Source organism: Carassius auratus, chromosome 10 (genome assembly GCF_003368295.1).
Source record: "Carassius auratus strain Wakin chromosome 10, ASM336829v1, whole genome shotgun sequence".
NCBI classification, from domain to species: Eukaryota; Metazoa; Chordata; class Actinopteri; order Cypriniformes; family Cyprinidae; genus Carassius; species Carassius auratus.
The window spans coordinates 19,339,143-19,360,705 of record NC_039252.1 but is presented as its reverse complement, the minus strand read 5'-3'; the positions used below and the strand labels follow the sequence as shown (position 1 = coordinate 19,360,705).

Sequence of the window (21,563 nt, the reverse complement as noted above, 5' to 3'; positions counted from 1 at the left end):
CACATGCAGGCGTCTAAACGAGTGTGGAGGTGATGGACGTTATATCACCTGAAGTGACGCACGTACCGCTGTAGAAAAGGTTTTTGTGTGGTTTAACGGTCTGAGTGAATAGGGAATGGAGAGCCTCATTATGTAATAACGCCAGCCAAACAGGTTTGAAATGAATTCAAGATTGTTCCTTCCCTGATTAGTTGAGTGTTTGGAAAATAAGCTAATGTCTGGGTTTAGTAGCGATAATTTTAGTGATAATTTTGTCGTCATTTACTCACCCTCATGCTGTTCCAGTATGACTTTCTTTCTTCTCTTGAACATAAAAGAAGTTTAGAAGATTGTCGAGCTGTCAAACACCAAAAAGTACAAACTGCACCTCAGAAATGTGGCACATATGACTCATGGACATCATGGAGGCTTCAAAAGACATGACATTGAGTAAAATGGTGGCAAGTTTTTTTTTTGTTGTTATGGACAAACTGTTCATGCTGTGCATTTGTTGTGCTTCAAAGTTTTTATTTTGTTATTTTTTTACTGTTCTACTCAAGAAAGAAAAATCACCTACAATTTAAATGTCACAAGGGTGAATAAATTAACAGCTATTTTTTTTTTGGATGAACTATTCCTTTAATTTCTCAAATTGCTCAGATTTTCAAAGAAACCAAGGTTTGCAATAAGAGTCAGAGATCTCAATATAATAAACACAACAATTTCTCATCTTATTCCTCCAAGAGCAAAAAATCAGAGTTGCTTTTATAGCTCTAAACTCATACGAATGGAGAAAAACATCCAAGACAAAGTTAAAGGGTTAGTTCACCCAAAAATGAAAAAGTACTGTTTGAGTAAATGAATTACTCCGGGATATTGGTTTGTTTGAACTCAGAGGGAGTGTCAGCCACATTAAAAAAGTTAACAGCTTAAGTCATTTGTGGATTAATGCGTATTAGAGATGCGAACCATTTAAAACGATTGAGCTCGATTTGGTGAACTGAATGATTCGTTCGCGAACCGGATATCCAGACTGCTTTGATTTGAACTCTCTCTCACACAGACACGGAAGAGAAGACAATGCTGAATAAAGTCGTTGTTTTTGTTATTTTTGGACCAAAATGTATTTTCGATGCTTCAAAAAATTCTAACCGACCTTCTGATGTCACATGGACTACTTTGATGATGTTTTCTTACCTTTTTGGACATGGACAGTATACCGTACACACATCTTCAATGGAGCGACTGAGAGCTCACGGACTAAATCTAAAATATCTTAAACTGTGTTCCGAAGATAAAAGGAGGTCTTACATGTTTGGAACAGCATAAGGGTGAGTTATTAATGACATCATTTTCATTTTTGGATGAACTAACCCTTTAATACTTCAGCTGAATATGAGAATTCCATTAAAACTAATCAGCTGAGAAAAAGAAATAACATTTTTCATCTTGATTTTTTTTAAAAGAACTCAAATCAAGCTAAAACTGTGGTCTTTTTCTCCAAGACTTGAGTGATTGACTGTGCTGGTATCTTGACAGCTCTTGATTCTGTAGGTTACTCGGTGCTGGCACACTGATGGTGATTTGTATTGAGACGGCATGTGATGAGCATCGTTCATTTCAATCAGCTTCCCGATCAGGCAGACACCAGCTATTGAGCGTGATTTCACGCGGCACACATTTTTCCATTAGATCATTCTTTATACTGCGATGAAACTGTACTGCTGGCGGCAGCTTGATGACATGATCCAATCTGGCTCCTTATGAATCAATATCAGTGATTAAATTCCCAGTGGAGCTGATTTTGAGGACTAACTGAGAAGCTGCACATTCAAGAGCCATGGAGCCGTAAAGTACTAAAATTCATTGGCACCATAAAAAATGAGGATTTTCTTATTAGACGTGAGCATTTGGCAATAACCGAGCTCTCGGTGTTTATGATTTTCTTGAATTTTAATATAGTTAATTATTACTCATAACAGTATCTTAGTAATGGTGAAGAGCTGTTGTATGGTTGCAAAGGATAGATTTGCTGTCTGCTCGCTTATTTTTATTTTATTTTTTTTTGATAATGCTGGAAACTGTTTTCAAATGATTATGATGATCTGCCCAAGCCATCATTTATTGTTTTTAATCTTGCTTCGACAATTTATGTCATCATTACACCTGTTGAATTGGCCTCTCTCCAGTCATAAATCTTTAAAGGCGCTGAAACATGACTCACTGTGCTTAATGAACTAGCTTGAGGCTGGGAAAGAACTGATCTCTTGTAGCTCAGCAGGGACACCTATTGAAATCACCCATAAAATGTGCTCAAATTAAGACATCACACCTGTTGTGTGAGTCTATAAACAGCAGAAAAGCATCTCTTGTGTAGCAAATCAGAAAATGTGACCAATCAGAGCTTCCTCTTTGCCTGTCAATCAGTTTGGTAGGATGATGTGTTTTTGAAGGACAAGATTTTGGAATTAGGGTGTTTGGTCTAGTTAAGTAAAAGTAAAGTACGTTTGTAAAAAAAAAAAAACCCTGTCAAAATGCACAGATCTTTTTTTTCATTAAACTATTTGAGTTTCTTTACCCCTATGTTTTGGATAGAAGTACCTTAAAGGTAGTGGACAAAAGCATGGACACATCCCATAAACCCGAAGGCTCAGGTGCAAGACAAAAATAAGGTCAATCCAAACAAAACAAACTAAAAGTCAAGTTCATCTGTCATTTATAAAGTTAAATGACATAAGGCTAATGGTTTAGGTCAAAGACTCTACTGATGAAATGTCTCTTTTTGTTTTTATGATCGGTGAAGTGTGCACTTTGCATTGCAAGGTCTAAATAAATTTGTAAAAGGTCTGACTTTTCCCCTTTGGAAAGAGTGCAAGTATCTAGTTTTACAGTATATTATTTCCCCCCAAAATAACATTTTGATAATAAAGTACAATTACTTTATATTCTGGACTTGTCTTGGCTTGAGCTGTTGTTGAATGTTGCTTAAAATAATAAATATTCTGCATTAGGTAATATGTAAAATCAAATGAAATTGATTTGATGTTCCTAATCCCACCTAGATCTGTTGCAGTGGGTCCCAGATGTATATACTTATGAAGCAGTGTTCTCCAGTAAGCTTTCTCTGTTGCTCTATATGATGAGGTTATTCCCTCAGCAACTCTAGTAATTTTAGATACTGATTGGACCAGGTTGTATTTCAAACCCCAACTTAGTTGTCCTGAAAATTGGTAAATCTTTTATATTACAGTTGTGAGAGACTGTGCATCAAAATAACAAACCTGAAATTACATAGTATTATTTTGTTTCTCCATGCATCACAATATTGGATTTGTTAGGTTCATAGTAGTGTCAGACAGCTCACAAATGTACTGCCTACAGTCCATTCACTGACCATCTGACTGCACGCATAACTGGGAAGCACTTGCAAACATGCCAGTTTCCAATCAGATTGCATTAATTGTTATGCAACTTCCTGCAGTCTGAGTGCACAGGTCTTTATCAGTCTGCATAGCAACAAAGTTGTGTCAAAGTTACCGGACTGCAGCACTGAACACTTTTGAAGAAGAACTAATCTCAGATTTGCCAAAGTTTGCCAGGTTAGTGCCTTCAAATCTTTGAAAGATATTTAAGGGTTTGGTTTGAGGCATTAGGAGCAAGTTAACTAGATGGGCAGAACTGTGAAATAACCTAGGAAATAATCCATATTTAGGTAGCTGATGCATAACATTAGTCAATAAGAGGATTGTAGGTAAAAGAGACAGTGCATGCTTTAAGTGCTGTGACTTGTCACTGTTTTGTCACTGTAGTTAATTTTAAATGGTTTGACAAAGGTATTTTTAGATGTACAAATATTCCTTGTCATCCCTTAGTCTCATTTAAGATTGTTTGTAGAGACAGAAATTCTGATTTGAAGCCTACAAACAGTGCTGTCAATTGCCTTATTTCCATAATGGTCCATGATGATGCCACTTCTTTCCATACTGGTACATGATGCCACTTCTTTCCGTACTGGTACATGATGCCAGGTCAGCAGGCAGGAAAATATGACAATAATATTGAAAAATGTACAGCTGAATGTCTGCCAATGGAAAATGCTTTTGCCCCCATATTGATGTAAACTACAATTTCAAATGTTTGGGGTTTGTCATACTTATTTGTTTTTATTTTAAAACAAATGAGCTTCTTCTGCTCACCATGGCTGTATTTATTTGATAAAAAATACAGTACAAATTTTGTAAAGATGTGAAATATTATTACAATTTAAAATTATTTTTTTATGTAAATATATTTGAAAATGTAATTTATTCCTGCCATCATAATTGAATTTTCAGCATCAGTACACCATTCGTCAATGTCACATGATCCTTTAGAAATCAATGCTGATTTGCTGCTCAAGAAACATTTCTAATTATTATCACTGTTGAAAACCATGGTGCTGCTTCATATTTTTGTGGAATATTGATGACATTTTTTATGGATTCTTTTTTAAGAACAGTATTTATTTGAATCTAAATCTTTCATAACATTATAAATACTAGGGCTGGGTAAATAAATGTATTTTTCGATTAATGTTTTTTTTTTTTTTTAAATGACGTAGATTCAATATCGATTCTCAAAAGCCACGAATTGATCTTTTCCAGTATATTTATTTCAGCACACATTTAAAACAAGATTTGATTAACGTGAAACTTATCATTACTCTTCTCCACTAGATATCACCCTCTTATTTACTTTGCACGATGTTACAACGGAAAGCCTGTCATTCATTCAGCACTTATAATGGCGGAGATAGTGTTGATGAGAACCAAAAACAAAGCCATCTGCGGAAGCGTTTTATATAATTTCCGCAATTAATGAATGAATGGCGGATGGTGCGTCGCATTGTTTTGTTTACTAATGTAAACACATAATAAAGCACGTACGGCACTTGCAGTGTTTTCAGCTTCTGTCGTCTCACTATGATGATATTATGAATACACGAATATCATCTCCAGCTGCTCTGAGAGTCACTTCATTAGCTGCAAGTTCCTCATGGCAACCTGTCAAAATAAGTTTAGTTTAAAGTTAAGAAACATCAGAATATATTACTATTTAGCAGTCGTAATACTCAATGCTACTACTGTGATACAATGCTACTATCTTTTTTTTTAAAGGAATAATCACATTTGTTTTCTTTTTTAAATTTAACAGTAAACCTCTGTTGTGCAGAACTTTGTTTTATTATGTAATTAGTTTTATTTATTCACCATTTATAAACTGATATTTATTGTTAATTTTTAGAAATATCAATAGCATTTGTATTAAAACTATGTTCACTGAATGTAATAAAGATAAACCTAGAATAGAATCAAGAGCTTGCAAATCGAATTGAATCTGGATGTCTGAATCAATACCCAGCCCTAGTAAATACTAATAGGTTTTTGTTTAATGGAATGCATAAAAGTATTATTTTCATAAAAGAAAATCTTATCCCCTACATTTGAATGGTAATGTAGTTACAGCAGGTGCTAATGAGGCCATTCCTTAAATCCTACTTAGAAAAAAAAAGAAAAAGAAATGACTTTGGTGCGTCTGTAACTAAAGGCCTCACAAGGACACCTGTATGAGTCTCACTGATGCACAGAAACGTGATCTGGATGATGTGTCTCGCCCGTGTGCCCTAAAATTCCATTCAGACGGCTTAATATCCTTCATTATTATTTCTGCCCCTGGTTCATTTTCCATTTAATATCAGCGCCTGTAGCAGTGAAGCTGAATTGGTGCACTCTAATGGTATAAAATCCCACAATTATCCAAGGACTTTTTGAAGTGATTTAGAGAGTCTTCAGGGGTGCAGGGTTGGTTTAAAGAGTGATAGGTGATCGCAGGGACTCCGCCGGCGATGGATTTTTATCGGTTTTCGATAAAAATAACCCACAGTGACTCACAGCGCTGAAGTGTCAATCTTATCTGTATGTGACCGTGGAAGAACTTCTCGTTGTTGAAAAGAACTTGATTTGTTACTGTAGTCAGCTCAACTATTTCCAGCCCCACCCACGCAGATCTCACTTTACATCACAGGCTATTGCAGCGAGAAACCTCATTGTGACTTAAAAGACATGTCATGACAATCAGCAAGGACTTTTCATGTTTTGTTTTCTTCCACCGCACCCATTGTGTGACTGTCAGCAGAGCAAAACGAATAATTTCCCCTTTGTGTTGAAAGTGACTGGAGTCTGTGTTCGTCACCAGACTTCTCGTTTCAGTCGTTGGACTATAATCTACAAATTTTAACACAGTGAGTCTGTTTACTGAAATAGCCAAATGTCACCAAAGCTCCGGGACATCGCTGTTTCATGGCTCTTAATTCATGGCTTTTAGATCTCAGTTGTTGTTCATTTAATTATCAACTTTGTCTCAAATGTCTAAAATCTTTTATCAGGAGGAATAAACTGGCACACGTGAGAGCTGACATAACAGCAGCCCAGATTATTTGTTGAGAAATGTTTGAGTTCATAGTGAGATTTCCGGCTTTTGATTGCACATGTTGAGATCTCTTTTGGAAAACTAAAGGAGAAATATCATGCGAGACTGCGGTTTATTTTTCACATCAGGAGAAACATTTCATAAGCAGGAGACTTTAAAGTCAACATTTAAATGGACCCGATTTATCTTACCTTTTTTTTTTTTTTTCATCTTAACATTTTCTTTTGGCTTACTCGACTTGTGCTTATGTATTTTTCAACCACCTGATATATAGAAACAATTTTCATCATCTAGTTGATTGTCAATCAGTGTTTTAGTGTGATTTATTAATATTTTAAATTACATTTTTGTATTTTCAGTTTTCATTTTAATATTTTTTTTTGCTTCTTCTTCAATGTAATTTCTTTTTAGTTTTTTGTTTGTTTTAGGGTTAACTATCTTTCACATTAGTCAGTGCATTAGCTAACATGAACATATTGAAAATGTTGAACATTAAGGTTAATAAATGCTGCAATATTGTTCAAGTATCATGTAAGCTAATAGTTAACAAATTTTAACAAATGAAACCTTATTGTAAAGTGTTGGTTTATTTAGTTTGGGTTTGTGTAAGTACTTTACATTTTTTTCTTTTTGCTTATTTTGATCTATTTTTAATTTATTTTTATATATTTAAGTTTTAAAAGTTATTTTTTTATATCATGGACATTTTTTTTTTTTAGCTTTCAATCATTTTTATTTCTGTTAATTTTAGTACTTTAAAGTGTTAGTTCACCCAAAAATCATAATTATGTAATTAATGACCTCATGTTGTTCCAAACCAGTAAGACCTCTGTTTATCTTTGGAATACAGTTTAAGATATTTTAGATTTAGTCCGAGAGCTCTCTGTCCCTCCATTGAAACTGTGTGTACGGTATACTGTCCATGTCCAGAAAGGTAAGAAAAACATCATCAAAGTAGTCCATGTGACATCAGAGGGTCCGTTAGAATATTTTGAAGCGTCGAAAATACATTTTGAAAAATGTAAAGCACTGTTTATTTCATATGTATCTTTGTTCTATTATGTTTATATATGCTTGTAATTTGTTTATTTTCTATGCTGATTTACTCGCCTACAAAATCATCCCAGTCATTCTTTTTTCCCCATATAGAGCTATTCAAGTCATATGGTGAAATATTATTTTATATATATATATATATATATATATATATATATATATATATATATATATATATATATATATATATATATATATATATATATATATATATATATATATATATATATATATATATATATATTACATATCACAATTTATATTGCAGGAAAACAATATATTGCAATGTGAGTTTTTTTCCAATATCGTGCAGCCCTAGCTTGTGGGCTGCTTTGGACACGTCATTCATCTTTCTTCTCCTCTTTGTTCAATCTGTTGCTGATTTGCATGATTTGCTGGCTCAGGTTTGTTGCATTACTCTACAAAGCTGGATTCATCCCAACTGCAGTCTTACAGTGGGTGTTCTGTTCGTCTGTCCTTATTTTAATATTAACTCTGACCCCATCGCTCAGTTTTAAAACCTTGTGAGTTTTCTCGCTAACTCTCTATAAAGAGTCTAATTTGAAGCTCTATTCATGGGCAGAATCATTAACAGTCTCTCAAGTAGCCACATAAGTAGTGACTTGATTTTAATGGTTTGATTGTTAGCATGTTGATTAGCTAACAGCTTAATATATAGGGTGTGCAAACATATAAGTAGTGCACAGAGCAGTTGAGTAAATTAATGAATGTTAGCTATTATGTTTATTTATATTCATTCAGTCATTCATACATGTCTTCTATAACCATACCCATGTCTAAAGTGCTTTTACCACATGTATTTTGACTATTTGACCAGCTTTATTCTTGTTTTTCTCTTCTAGCACTTTGACTGTGTGAAGAATTACATGCTGGAGTATCTCACAGGATGAAAAAGATTGATTGCACAGCGGCAGATTCTCCACAGACTGTGAGTGCATTTCAGTACTTCTGTACCTTCACTGTACAAAGTGTAAATGAGGAATAAATCCCATAATGTGAATCTTGGGAATTGGGGTGAAGCAATTTTATTACGTTCCACTAATTTGTCATAGAGAAAGCCTGTCGGCTGTGGAAGAGCCATCAGAGCCTGCGTTCTTACAGTATGTTCACTACTCTCACTTTTTTAAATTGCAATCATTCTTTGCCTCTGAGGTTTGATGAATCATTCTAGGAGCTCTGGGTGATGCATGTAATATTCAAGACTTTTTGCAAGGAAAAATGATTTGCAGCAAAGTCTAAAGGCAAATGCTGATAAAAAAGCTGAATAAATGCTGATGAAATGCACCTTTGATTTGACTCATTACAGAACAGTGGCACCAGAAGCAATTACACTGCCTCATTTAAAGTCAAAATGAAATCAAAGGGACTCTATTTACTTTATCAATAAACAGTATTATTGTTAATGATTCACCAGTGCATGCATGCTATTCCTCCAAAAAGTTGTTTGTCTGTATAATCTTTCATTAATATAAATTCCATACAGTTGCAGAAGAATAAAATAAGGTCCTGTTCTCATACTCAGAAATACATTATCAAAGTAAATGGGTTGCCATCACTTCTTGACTTTTTGCCACAACATTTTCATTTAGTTTTAGTGCTCTGTAAAAAAAAAAAAAAAAAAGATTTTTCGACAAAATATTATTAAATATTAAAATATTATTTCTAAATTAAAATGTCACTTTTAATTTAACATGTCACTAGCTTATTGTTTCTGATTTGTACAATTTATTTGAAACTGAGTGAAAAATGCTTTCACATCAATTTTTGTCAGTGAATAATAAAAAAAAGAATAAAAATGAAAACTTATACACTTATTAAAAAAGACCACTAAAATAATAAAAACTATGTAAACCAAAAAACTACCCTAAAACTAATTGAACGAAATCTAATATAGACAGGGGTGCACATACAGGTGCATCTCAATAAATTAGAATGTTGTGGAAAAGTTCATTTATTTCAGTAATTCAACTCAAATTGTGAAACTCGTGTATTACATCAATTCAGTGCACACAGACTAAAGTAGTTTACGTCTTTGGTTTTCTTTTAACTGTGATTAATTTGGCTCACATTTAACAAAAACCCACCAATTCACCTCAGGCTGCTATTATTATCATAATCATAATCTAACAGTGTTCTAATCATGTGTTCATATTTTCATAGACATGTTTTCATGTCATTTTTATTTTAAAAACATAAATTTTCATATCAGTCTTCAGATATTTTCATCATGGCCATGTTCCCGTGCACACGCCCCGCTTACTCGAGTACTCGTTTTTTAAACCTATTGATGAGAAATTAACAAAAATGTCCATCCCTACAACATAGGTTTAAATACATTTGTCCCATTTAATTCACAGTGTCGGCTCAAACTGTCCATGCATGCCCTTTGGTAAATGGAGCACAGTGTTTGGGTCAGTCATGTGATTTGTGACGGAAGTGTGTGTCACCGTCGGAAAGCTCTAATGTGACAGAGGGTGTGAGATCAACAGACTTGTCACATTCTCACTCCTCATGTCAGTTTCTGCATCGCCGGGTAACATCAATGTCAAGCGTGATCAGCAGTGCAGCTGCAAATCGTTTCTAATGCCTTTAAATGAGGGCACACAGCACCAGCAGCAATGACGAGCATGGTCGCGTCGGCCGCCTTTAAGTGCATTTATAATTACGTGTCCAAATGGCATCTCAGAGTGATACTGCATGGGCTGGAGAAGGCGAGGAGAAATGAACAACTATTAGTCTCAGTTGTTTCTTCTAGAAAGCAATAATGTTAAAGATGAAAGTCCCTTGTCCTTCTCCGATTTTCTTCTGAGAAATAACCCCTTTTAATCTCAGAGGAGATTAAACATTGTTTTCAGTTGCTCAAGATAATTTGAACTCAAACATTTCTCATTAAATTCTTCCACCAAATAATATTGTTTTTATAGTTCTATACTCTTACTGTGCAATTATAGCCTTATTTGTGTATATTAGGTTTATTGTTATCTAAGAATAAAACTACAAAGTATTTTCATTACTTCAGCAATAACTGAAGTAATATAAAATCTTAAAAACCTCAAGCTTATTTTATTTCAGCTAGTTGCAAAGATTGCCAAAATTTATTTTGTTTTAGTTATAATACTTTATTTATTTATTTTATTATTGGGTTTTATTTTGATTTCTGATTATTTCTAATTACACTAGTCAACATTTTAAGTGGATCAAAAACCTAAAACCAAAATCATATCTTAGAACGACTTTGAACTTTTTTTGACCCACTTCAAATGTTGAATACTATATTTGTAAAACTTACTTGGAATTACTGAGAGAAAAACATTTCTAAAAACTATAAAAACTTTGACACATTAAAAAAGAGCTAAGACTAAAAAATAAACTTAATAAAAACAATAAAGAAACATTTTAAAAAGGAAAACTAAATGAAATCTAAAACTTAATCAAAAGCCAAAGTCATTTTTGATAAAGAATAAAAAAAAATTAACATAAATCAAAAACAAATTACCATTTTTTCCGGACTATAAGTCGCTCTTTTTTTCATATTTGGCTGGTCCTGCGACTTATAGTCAGGTGCGACTTATGTATCAAAATTAAATTGACATGAACCAAGAGAAATGAACCAAGACAAATGAACCAAGTTAAAACATTACCGTCTACAGCTGCGAGAGGGCGCTTCATAGAGCGCCCTCTAGCGGCTGGAGACGGTAATGTTTTCTCTTGGTTCTTGGTTCTAAATAAATGCAACTTATAGTCCAGTGCGACTTATATATGTTTTTTTCCTCATCATGATGTATTTTTGGACTGATGCGACTTATACTCAGGTACGACTTAAAGTCCGAAAAATACGGTAACAGTTTACCAATTAGCAGGACAAAAATCAAAATATTAACAAAAACTATAATAATGGCACTAAGGTAACATTGTATGTGTATATGCATTTCCGGTCCTTAAAAATGACCTGAGCCAGAGTTGACATTGATAAAACTAAACTGAGAACTCTGAGTCTCCTGAGCTTTGAAAAAGCAACCTCTAAACAATAGAAGCCAATAGAAGAGGTTGGCAAATAATGTTCACAAGTCATTAAAAGCATTAATGATTTTCCATCTGTAAGCCTTATTGTCCATTCTGTATCTTTAAAGTCTAGTATTGAATCACCTGGAGCACAGCAACACTATTTTCCTCCTCCTGTGGCTTTGTCATCGGAGTGCTGTGATTGGCTGATTCTTGTAAAGGGCACAATCCATTTTTTTCATGCCTTTTATTCATAGGTTTGTGTTTATCCGTACACAGGCATGTCATGTAGCATCTGTCTGTCAGATAGACGTCAGTGTCCTTTCATACGCACGCACACACATTTCTGCTGACCTCAGAGCGGTACATTAGCTGTAGTGAGGAGTCCCACATGTTTGATCGCATCCTGATAGCTCCTGATTCAATCAATCTGATATAATTAACAGTAATAGAAGAAGATCTTACCAGTAGAAGCCTGAATTTTCCAGATCAAAAGAAGACGATGCAGCATCTGCCTTTCATGCGCACTCAGCAGCCCACTTATCAAACAAACACTCTTCCTGGATCTTTTTAATAGAAAATTATTATGGTGTTCTTTCGCATAAACGTACACAAAGTGACACTTGATGATTTTCTTGGTCCAGTAAATCTTATAAAAACATGTACAGGTCACATTTTACCACTGAATCAAAAAAGGAAGAAAAAAATAATTATATTTTGTATAGAGAAAATTAAGCTATTTTAATATTTATATATTAAGAGTATTTATATCTGTTTTTTTTGCCTATGTATTTAGCGTTTATGTATTTGTTTAAACTTTGTTTACTTTTTTATTAGAACAATTAAGCACATCCCTTGAGTTATTTATTTATTTATTGATTGTTTTAGACAATTTAGACAACTGTTTACACAATTGTTGCCTATTTATTTAGACTTATATATTTGTTTAAACCTAGTTATTTTTACTGCAATATTTTTTAAACTTAATTAAACTTCCATGCTATAGATTGATTGATTTGATTTTATTCAGTTATTATTTTAGATAATTTTTCATTTATTTAGAATATCTATACAATTATTGTCTGTTTATTTAATATTTGTTTATACCTATTTACTCTCTATTTTTGATTAGAACAGTTCTAATTACTATAATGTCTCTGGGTATTTTTCTTTTTAATATTTTTGTTTTATTTTCACTGCAGTATTAAAGTAAATCTCTTGAAAAAATGTCCAGAAAAAATAAATAAATAAATCGAAGCTTATATTTAAAGGTACAGGTTGTATGACCTGCGACTAGAGGGCGCACTACCAAAACAATAACAATCGCGTGGTTTAATGACGCTAAGAAGGAGAGTGGAATGATGGGATTTGTTGGTTTCTACCCAACCGCTGACGGCCATCAATCAGACAATGTGAAAATGATTACCACTTGTTCAACAAATATATACACTCATGTAAATTCAAACATAATAATTGGGCATACATGTTCATACGAGTTCAACGATTTGCACGAGTAGATTATATACAAAGTCAATGCAAAGACACGATCCGACTATGGATCAGACGCATCCTCGCGTGGGTCTAGAGATGCGATGCACCGCGTATGGCGTGTATGCCACCTAAATACTAATCTTGTTGATCATTATAATAACATAACGTTTTCTGTAAAGATACGAATCAAAACAACTCACCTGTCGAGTAAAACACAAGCGAGATCGGCATCTCTTTCTAGTTGAAGTTTGTTGCGAATCTCTCTCCATCTAGAAAATGCAACACTGATATTGATCCTCGCTCTCTCTCTCCTCTTGTCCCAAACTCTTCTTGGGTCGTTTGGTTGACCCGTACGCTTACATTTACGGGAGCTGTCCTTGTCGACAGACCCAGTGGCAGACGGTAAACAGTAATTATGTACCATAAAGAAGTAACACAATCCACCATAAAACGTGCAAGAAGTAAATAAGGAATGGCTTGAAGCAAGCTAGTGGTTTGCTGGACACTAGACACTACTTCCGCATTTGTCCACGACACTGTTGTCATGTGGTTTCTACGTCAGTAAGGCGGTAATAAAGGGTAACTAACGTCATTGACAGGCGACTGCACTGCCTGTGTCACTGTTTAGAATGGGCATTTTCTCATGATTTACAAGAAGTTGAAAACATTAGAGATATTTTTAGTAATCAGCTGGAAAACCTATATAACACTAGCCTAGTGGTTTTTGGATATTTTACTGGAAATATCTTACAAATTGTACCTTTAAGACTGCATAGATCAAGCTATTTATTATTTAGACTTCTTTATTTAGACTTAGTACATCCTATGATGTGTAAATACTGCTAAAAAAATATGGCTCATTTCTGTCACGCTTTCATTCTCTGTTTTCTTGGGTGTCCACTAGTGTGCTCGCTTCTCCTTAGGCACTACACCATAGGCACTATAATTCCTCTAGTCTGGTCCTGTCTTCACAGTTATTGCACTCCAGTTAATTGCACAGGTGCAGGCAATCTATTGTCATTAGTTTCCTTATAAATTCCTGTCTTTCCTAAGCAGGTAACGATTCACTGAACTCGCGATGCGATACGATTCACGATACTGGTTTCACGATACGATTTTCTCACGATTGTTTGTGCAAAATGAGATTTAAGAAAGATAAATAAAAAAGTTTCCTTTTATTATTTCATTCTCACTCAGACAAAATGCTGTACATTTCTTTCTGAAACTGAAATATCTTTGTCAAAGGCAGCCATATCACCCTGGAGCCCAAGACCGGTTTCCCACTGAAGCTAAGCAGGGCTGAGCCTGGTCAGTACCTGGATGGGAGACCTCCTGAGAAAACTAGGTTGCTGCTGGAAGAGGTGCTAGTGAGGCCAGCAGGGGGTGCTCACCCTGTGGTCTGTGTGGGTCCTAGCGCCCCAGTGTAGTGATGGGGACACTATACTGTCAACAAGCACCGTCCTTCGGATGAGACGTTAAACCGAGGTCCTGACTCTCTGTGGTCATTAAAATCCCAGGATGTCTTTCGAAAAGTGTAGAGGTGTGACCTCGGCCTCCTGGCTCAATTCGCCCATTGGCCTCTGACCATCATGGCCTCCTAACAATCCCCATATCCGCTGATTGGCTTCATCACTCTGTCTCCTCTCCATCAGTAAGCTGGTGTGTGGTGGGCGTTCTGGCGCACTATGGCTGCCGTCGCATCATCCAGGTGGATGCTGCACACTGGTGGTGGATGAGGAGATACCCCCTGACTATGTAAGCGCTTTGAGTGTCTAGAAAAGCGCTATATAAATGTAAAGAATTATTATTATTAAATAACAAAACTAAATTGAAATATTATAACAAATCTCAAATAAAATAAATAATACAAATAAAATAAATCTTTTCATATAAACAAACTAAGGCTTTGCCAGTGTTCTTTCCTAGCACAGAATCTTTTTTTTTTTTTTTTTTTTACATGTTTTTTTTTTTTTAAGAAATATCAGCATATCCACATTTTCTGGGCGAAGCTGAGATCTCTGCACATTCACAATGTCCCCTGCTGATGAAAAAACCCTTTCACTAGGGACAGAGGTGGCTGGTGTGGAGAGATATGCTTTTGCTATACTGGATAGCCGTGGGTATAGCCTAGCATTCTCTTTCCACCACTTGAGTGGACAGCTATTGAGGGAAATGGATGTTTCAGCTCTGTACTTATTCATTTCTGCATCAATCTGACTGATGTGCTGTGCAACTGGTTCATTGAAAGTCCCTCCAAGGAGATCTTCCAATGCTGTTTTCTTGGAAGGAGGTTGTTTCAGCTCTGCTCCTGCTCTGTCTGTCTGGTCAAGAGGCTGCTCTGCTGCAGGGGGGTGACCACTGGCACCTTCTTTGCCCTCATCCTGCACAGAGGAATAGCAGAAATAAAAAGCCTAAGTAAAATCCAAGTACAACATTGATAGGGTTTTCACATTGTTATAAATGCAAGATTTTAATATCATTTGTTATAATTTGTATCATTAATACTCAGTTTACACAAACAAATTTGGAAAACACATTTCGAAAAATATGCCATAATAATAAACAAATTATTTAAAAAAATCAATTTAGAGAGAGTAAAATAAATACAATTTAGAGAGAGAGTAAAACAAATACAATTTAGAGAGAGAGTAAAACAAATACAATTTAGAGAGAGTAAAATAAATACAATTTAGAGAAAGAGTAAAATAAATACAATAGGCTACCTGGTTCTGCAACATCAGTACAGCTTTCTCCTTCAGTCTGTGGAATACATCATCGCGTTGGTCTGTCTCTAGATGAGGCAGAGCCCGGAATCTGTGGTCTAATGCGGTGCACTCCAGCAGGTGGTTGTACTCTGAAGTGTATCTGTTGTAAAGGTTGTTCAGTATAGCTCTCTTTATGTTGCTCACAGCGGGAGAATCTTCTTCGTTGGATGCCATGTTATGCTCGATCATATTCTTTAAGGGCACAATGAGAGACACATTGGGGTTTTTTCGTCACACAGCACAGTGGTGGACGTTTTGAGTGGCTTTAGAAGCTTCACTATGTCCTCCGCATCACGGATGTCTGAGCCATCCAAAGTATCGATGTCACGGACATTTCGTTGAACGCCGTTGCTCAGTAGAGTTGCTGTCACAGCCGCTTGCTGTTCGAGATAGAGTTCATCATCTACACTTGCCACCACCATTTTTGCTACTGTTTAAAGTTACAGCTTGTTCGCTGCCTGCAAAGCGAGGTCAAAATATAGGTGACTGCCTCAGCGCCCCCTGCTGTTTAAAATGTGTATCGCGATTCGCTTAACATCTCAACCGACACGAATCGTCACATATTATTATCGATTTTCAACCGGCTCGGAGTGTATCGTTACATCCCTAGTCTTTCCCTGTTGTTTGTATGGAGTCCTTACCCTTCGTGTTATCAATGTTCTCGTCTCCCGAGACTTCCCTTGCTATCTCGTCCTCTGAGTTCCCGTTCCGTTTCATCCGGTTCCCTCTTTTGTTTTGTTTGTCACTTTGGACTGTTTGTTTTGGATGACCCTTTTTGTTTAATAAACGTACCTGCAATTGGATCTCTCCCTTTCCTTGTGTTTTCCTGGTGCACGAACGTCACAATTTCTTTATGCAGAGATACTTATTTTACTTGATTATGTGGTGAAGAATAACTACATGTTTCTGACAGGTTTTGAGAAGTTCACCCAATCACGTGACCTCATTTGTCGACCCCTTTTTGATTGAAACTCCACCGAGGGCAGCAGGAATAACAATTATGACCTTTCACATAGTGTTTTTGTGAGATTCAGAGAGATCTGTATCCATAGCAGGAGGTGTCATTCTTACCGTGCTGTATTCGGGTGCTGTGTAATCATGGCAGTGTGGACATGTGCGTACAGTACATCCCCTCTGGTGGTGGCAAAGATTGTCTGGCTGTTGCTGCTGCAGTGTATTAGGCTCAGGCCCTGACGGCTGTCTGGATGATGTGCTGCCAGTGTACGAGCTGCAGTAATGGGACAAAACACTGCAGAAACCACAGAATACAATGGCCTTTCAGAGACATAGTGGAACTGACTGTGTACCCTACACCCATCCCTGCCACTTACAATATCAATGAGACTCTCCCACTGCCGACCCATTTTAACAAACTCTAGCACTGCTTCCTCACACGCAGTGATGCCTGCTGTCCAGTTACATCTGGAAAAAAATCTGTATTTTATTTTAGAAGACAACTATTTTCAACTTGTGTTTTTTAAAGAAAGTATGATTGCTGCGTGTCCCTGCTAAACTCACAGCCAGTGCTGATTTAGCAATAACAAGAGTGTTCTGTTGGTTGCTAGTAGGGAGAATCGGATATAAATATTTTACATTTAGCAGATGCTTTTATCCAAGTGACTTACAGTGCATTCAGGCAATACGTTTTTTTACCTAACGTGTTCCCTGGGAATCAAACCCACAACCTTTTGCACTGCTAATGCAATGCTCTACCACTCAGCCACAGGAACTACTATTTTGGCAGATACTGATAACTAGGCATGCACGATACTGAAACTTTGCAGATCAGATATGCCAATATTTTTCAAACCATTTTGTCCAATAACTGATGCTGATACCAATATTTTTATATTGTTTGGAAAAAACACCAAGTCTTTCCTGTGCAGAGATTATTAACAAATTATTTAAAATTTTAGTTTGTTTTTAACAAAAACTTACTTGTTAGAATTAAATAAAAATGAAGTTTTTTTAACTTTTAGTCTTTTTTGAAGTCTCTTATAATTTGAGTCCACTTAAAGATCAAAATAACTATAAATTGGTTACTGTATTTTTTCATAATCGGTTAATAATAAGTTAGAAAAAACATATTACACATTAGTGAATAGATCTGTATATTTGCAATTATTCAAGTTACAAGCGACTTGTTTGTGATAGATGGCCATTACTGTTGCTGCTGCTGCAGGACTCGTATCATTCATTCATTCCCTGATTAAATGTGGCGATCCAAAATAGTGGATCTAGTCATCATTCAGACCAATTTTCTTTAAAGAATGAGCACACTACTGACATGATCTTATCGCTGAGCACATGTATGCTGTTTATCTTATCGGCCATGGCATATCGACATAATTATTAATATCGGCCCGATGCCGATGTCAACATTTTAAGCCATTATCGTCCGATTCCGATATCATTCCGATAATAATGTTCATCCCTTCTGAAAAAAATGTAATTCTTTAATCTTGACAACTGATATGTTGGCCAATTAAAGATGCCTCATTAGTGACTGTTTCTATGGGCCGCTATACGTAAATTGTCCGCAATATTGTAATGGTCAACTTGACGTCATTCACCATAGTATTCACTGAATATTCGAAAGATGCCACAATCCTACACAGAACGGCTCAGTGGCTCTGTGGGAACCTACAGTATGGTGAATGTCAAGTTTCAAGATGGCGGCTTCATCTACGTGCCTGGAGCCATCGAATGGGGCATCTATACGTATTTATTGTTTATATGGCATTCTGAGTAGTTGCTAGGTTGTTTTAAGCAGTTGCTAGGGCATTTTGTTCTTAGTTACTAAATGGCTACTAGGGTGTTCAGTTAGTTTCCTGTGTTTTTTGTGGTTATGTAGTTTCTAGAGTGTTGTAGTGTTTTAAGTGGTTGTTCCAGTATTAGGGTGGTTTCTTATTGGTTTTCATTAAAGTAACCCAAGTCTAAGTCTCTAGATATTACACAGGTCTCTCCTCCAATGTAAATTTGACTTTTTTTTCCCCCTTATACGTTTTATTTTCCAGGCACAATCACAAGGCCAAACAAAATGAACAGTACATCTCTGATTTCAGTATGAACGACAGCAGTGCTGAAGCTTCCCTTAGCGAACACCTCTCATTATTAAAGAGACTTGAGGTGGCCTTATGAAAAACTGTCCAATTATCATGAGGGCTTTTTATTTGATTGCTCCATTAAATCCTGGCAGCTTGCAATTTTTCGGCTGTTTCTCTGAATAGAGTTACTTATTATACAGGATGACCAGAGCACCTCAGAGCAACAGAAAAACAAACAATAGTGCAAACAATAACTGTCCCCAAGGAGAAACTCGCCTCTCTACACAGACTTTCAAAAGAAGATGCACTTGACCTACTTAAGAACACTCATAAATTCAACTTAGCCAAGACCGGCACGAGAATGACCAGGCTCAGAGCGACAATAAACACCGGCGTGCAGCAGGTGCATGACTGCGTTCATTTGTTTTTCTTCAATTATGTCCTACACTTTATTCATACATTTGTATGTGGCTTGCAATTTTAAACCAGTTACGCAAATGGTCCAATGCTGAAGGACGAGGACTATTGAGCCGTGGCCACACATTTAGCATGGATAATCCCTCTTCATTGTGCCGTTACTAACGAACCCTTGAGAGGTGCATTTGAATAGGCAGCTAATGTCTGTAGGACACGCACAGCCACGTGCACTTGTGAACAGAGCATGTTTGGGAAGTCCAAAATATCCAATTGTGCTGATTTATTCTTCACCACAGCTGGATCTATAAACCGCAGATGAGTATCTGGTAATTGGATGTTAAATCAATAAGAAACCATGATGTAAGCGTACTTTACAGTGTAATAACCGGGGTGTGTTATCAGATTAGTCTGTATGGTTGTGTTCAGGCTTCCCTCTTAATTAGTTTGCTTATTAGCCGTCGCTAATGATGATTTATTACATAATGAGAATGCTGATACTAAATACGATGTTATCTCACTACCACACAGGAACCCCAGCTTTGGCAGACACTTCATTGATGAGCTCGCATTGAATCTCAAGTGAAGAATAGCAACAAAAAAAAAAAAAATAGATTGGCTGCCGCCTGACAAAAGCAATGCATTTTAGTTAGAAAATTTGTCTGACTTTGATCAACGTTGCAGCCGCCTTGCGATCACATGTGCCATCAGAGTACCGCGAGAGCAAAAGGAGACCAGCCGTCTAGGTCAGGCACTGCAGTTTCTCAAAATCGTCTGTGAAAGCCTTGATGATGATGATGACACACACTTTATTCTCATTGGTTAGATTCTGTGATGACAAGCATGACGTGTGTTGCATGTTTATTTTAACAATTCAATTCCCATTATGTTCACACATCTGTGTTTTTATACCGTATTTTTCGGACTATAAGTCGCACGTGAGAATAAGCCGCATCAGTCCAAAAATAGGTCATGATGAGGAAAAAAACATATAAGTCGCACTGGACTATACAAGTGGCATTTATTTAGAACCAAGAACCAAGAGAAAACATTACTGTCTCCAGCCGCGAGAGGGCGCTATATGTCTTCTGTGTAGACTACAGGAGAACTGAGCAGCATAGAGCGCCCTCTCATGACTGGAGACGGTAATGTTTTCACCAGCCAAACTATGAAAAAAAGTGCGACTTATAGTCCGGAAAATACGGTAACAGTAAAGCTTTTGTAGGTAGTCACACTTGTATTAAGTCACGTTTATCAAAAAACACTGCTAAAAGGATAGATACCCCCACTTTATTGTCATTTAAATTTAGGGCTGGGCATTGATTCAGATGCCCTGATTCGATTTGATTTTGATTCACAAGCTCTCGATTCGATTCTTGATTTTTTTTTTTTTTTTTTTTAATTAGATAAAGTGAATATAGTTTTGATACAAATACTATTTAAATTTCTGAAAAATTAACAGTAAACATCAGTTTACAAATGGTGAATTTATAAAAAGAAATTAAGAGCCACTGTCAACTTTTTACTGTTACAATCAAAAAGAAAACGTGATTATTCCCATAATAATAAAGATATTAATATTTATTAGCATTGTTGTTACATTGAGTTTTAGGACTGCTAAATATTAATATATTTTGGACAGTTTCTTCACGTTAAAATAAACTTTTATTTTGACGGGTTGCCTTGAGGAACTTGCAGCTGCTGTGTATGTGATATGACGGTAGTTTTGTCAAATTAAATTAGTAAGATGGACATTTTTCATGATCCAGTCATTCCCTGCTGGCCATAGTCCAGCTTCAGCCTACTTTTCCCCCAACTGAATATACTGATTAACTAGAGCTTGTGTCATATAATGAAAGTAAAAGGGTTGAGAATGTCTCTTCATGTTGACTTGCGAAGCCATCCTGAGCTTTACAAAGGTTTTGAGAGTTTTCTAAACTTAAGTTTCCTTTGAAATCAGGAAATAAAATGCTATAAAACATTTTTGGAAAGTAGATTTTAAAGACTGAGGCTGACACATTAAGGCTCTGTCTATTGCAAAGGCTTGAAAATGTACGTTTTGCCATTTTCAGATCCACAGAGAGGTGGGAAAAACAAATGAGCATTGTCTTCCTACTAACAATTGAACATGGTGTAACCTTCAGCACTGACATCATAAATCCAAGATGCTGTACAGAAATAAACGGGACCCTTGCGAACAAGAATCACTGTGTTTCTTTAGTCTTGTATATTCTGACTGCAGCTACATGCAGTTTGTCACGCTATCATCGGACAAATTTAGGTTATTAACGTTATTCAAATGATTAACCACTTAATTTAA

General features: G+C 35.9%; 1 protein-coding gene across 2 annotated transcripts in view; it reads left to right on the top strand.

Annotated features, from left to right (window-relative positions):
- Window positions 1–8,366: 8,366 nt before the first annotated feature.
- The window catches only part of LOC113110191 (cAMP-specific 3',5'-cyclic phosphodiesterase 4D-like), a 185,677-nt gene continuing 172,480 nt past the window's right edge, over window positions 8,367–21,563 (top strand). For both annotated transcript variants that reach the window (XM_026274237.1, XM_026274236.1), the window contains exon 1: window positions 8,367–8,452. In XM_026274237.1, coding sequence (XP_026130022.1) covers window positions 8,411–8,452 — 42 coding nt within the window. In that variant the 5' untranslated portion in view covers window positions 8,367–8,410. The remainder of the gene's footprint in view (window positions 8,453–21,563) is intronic.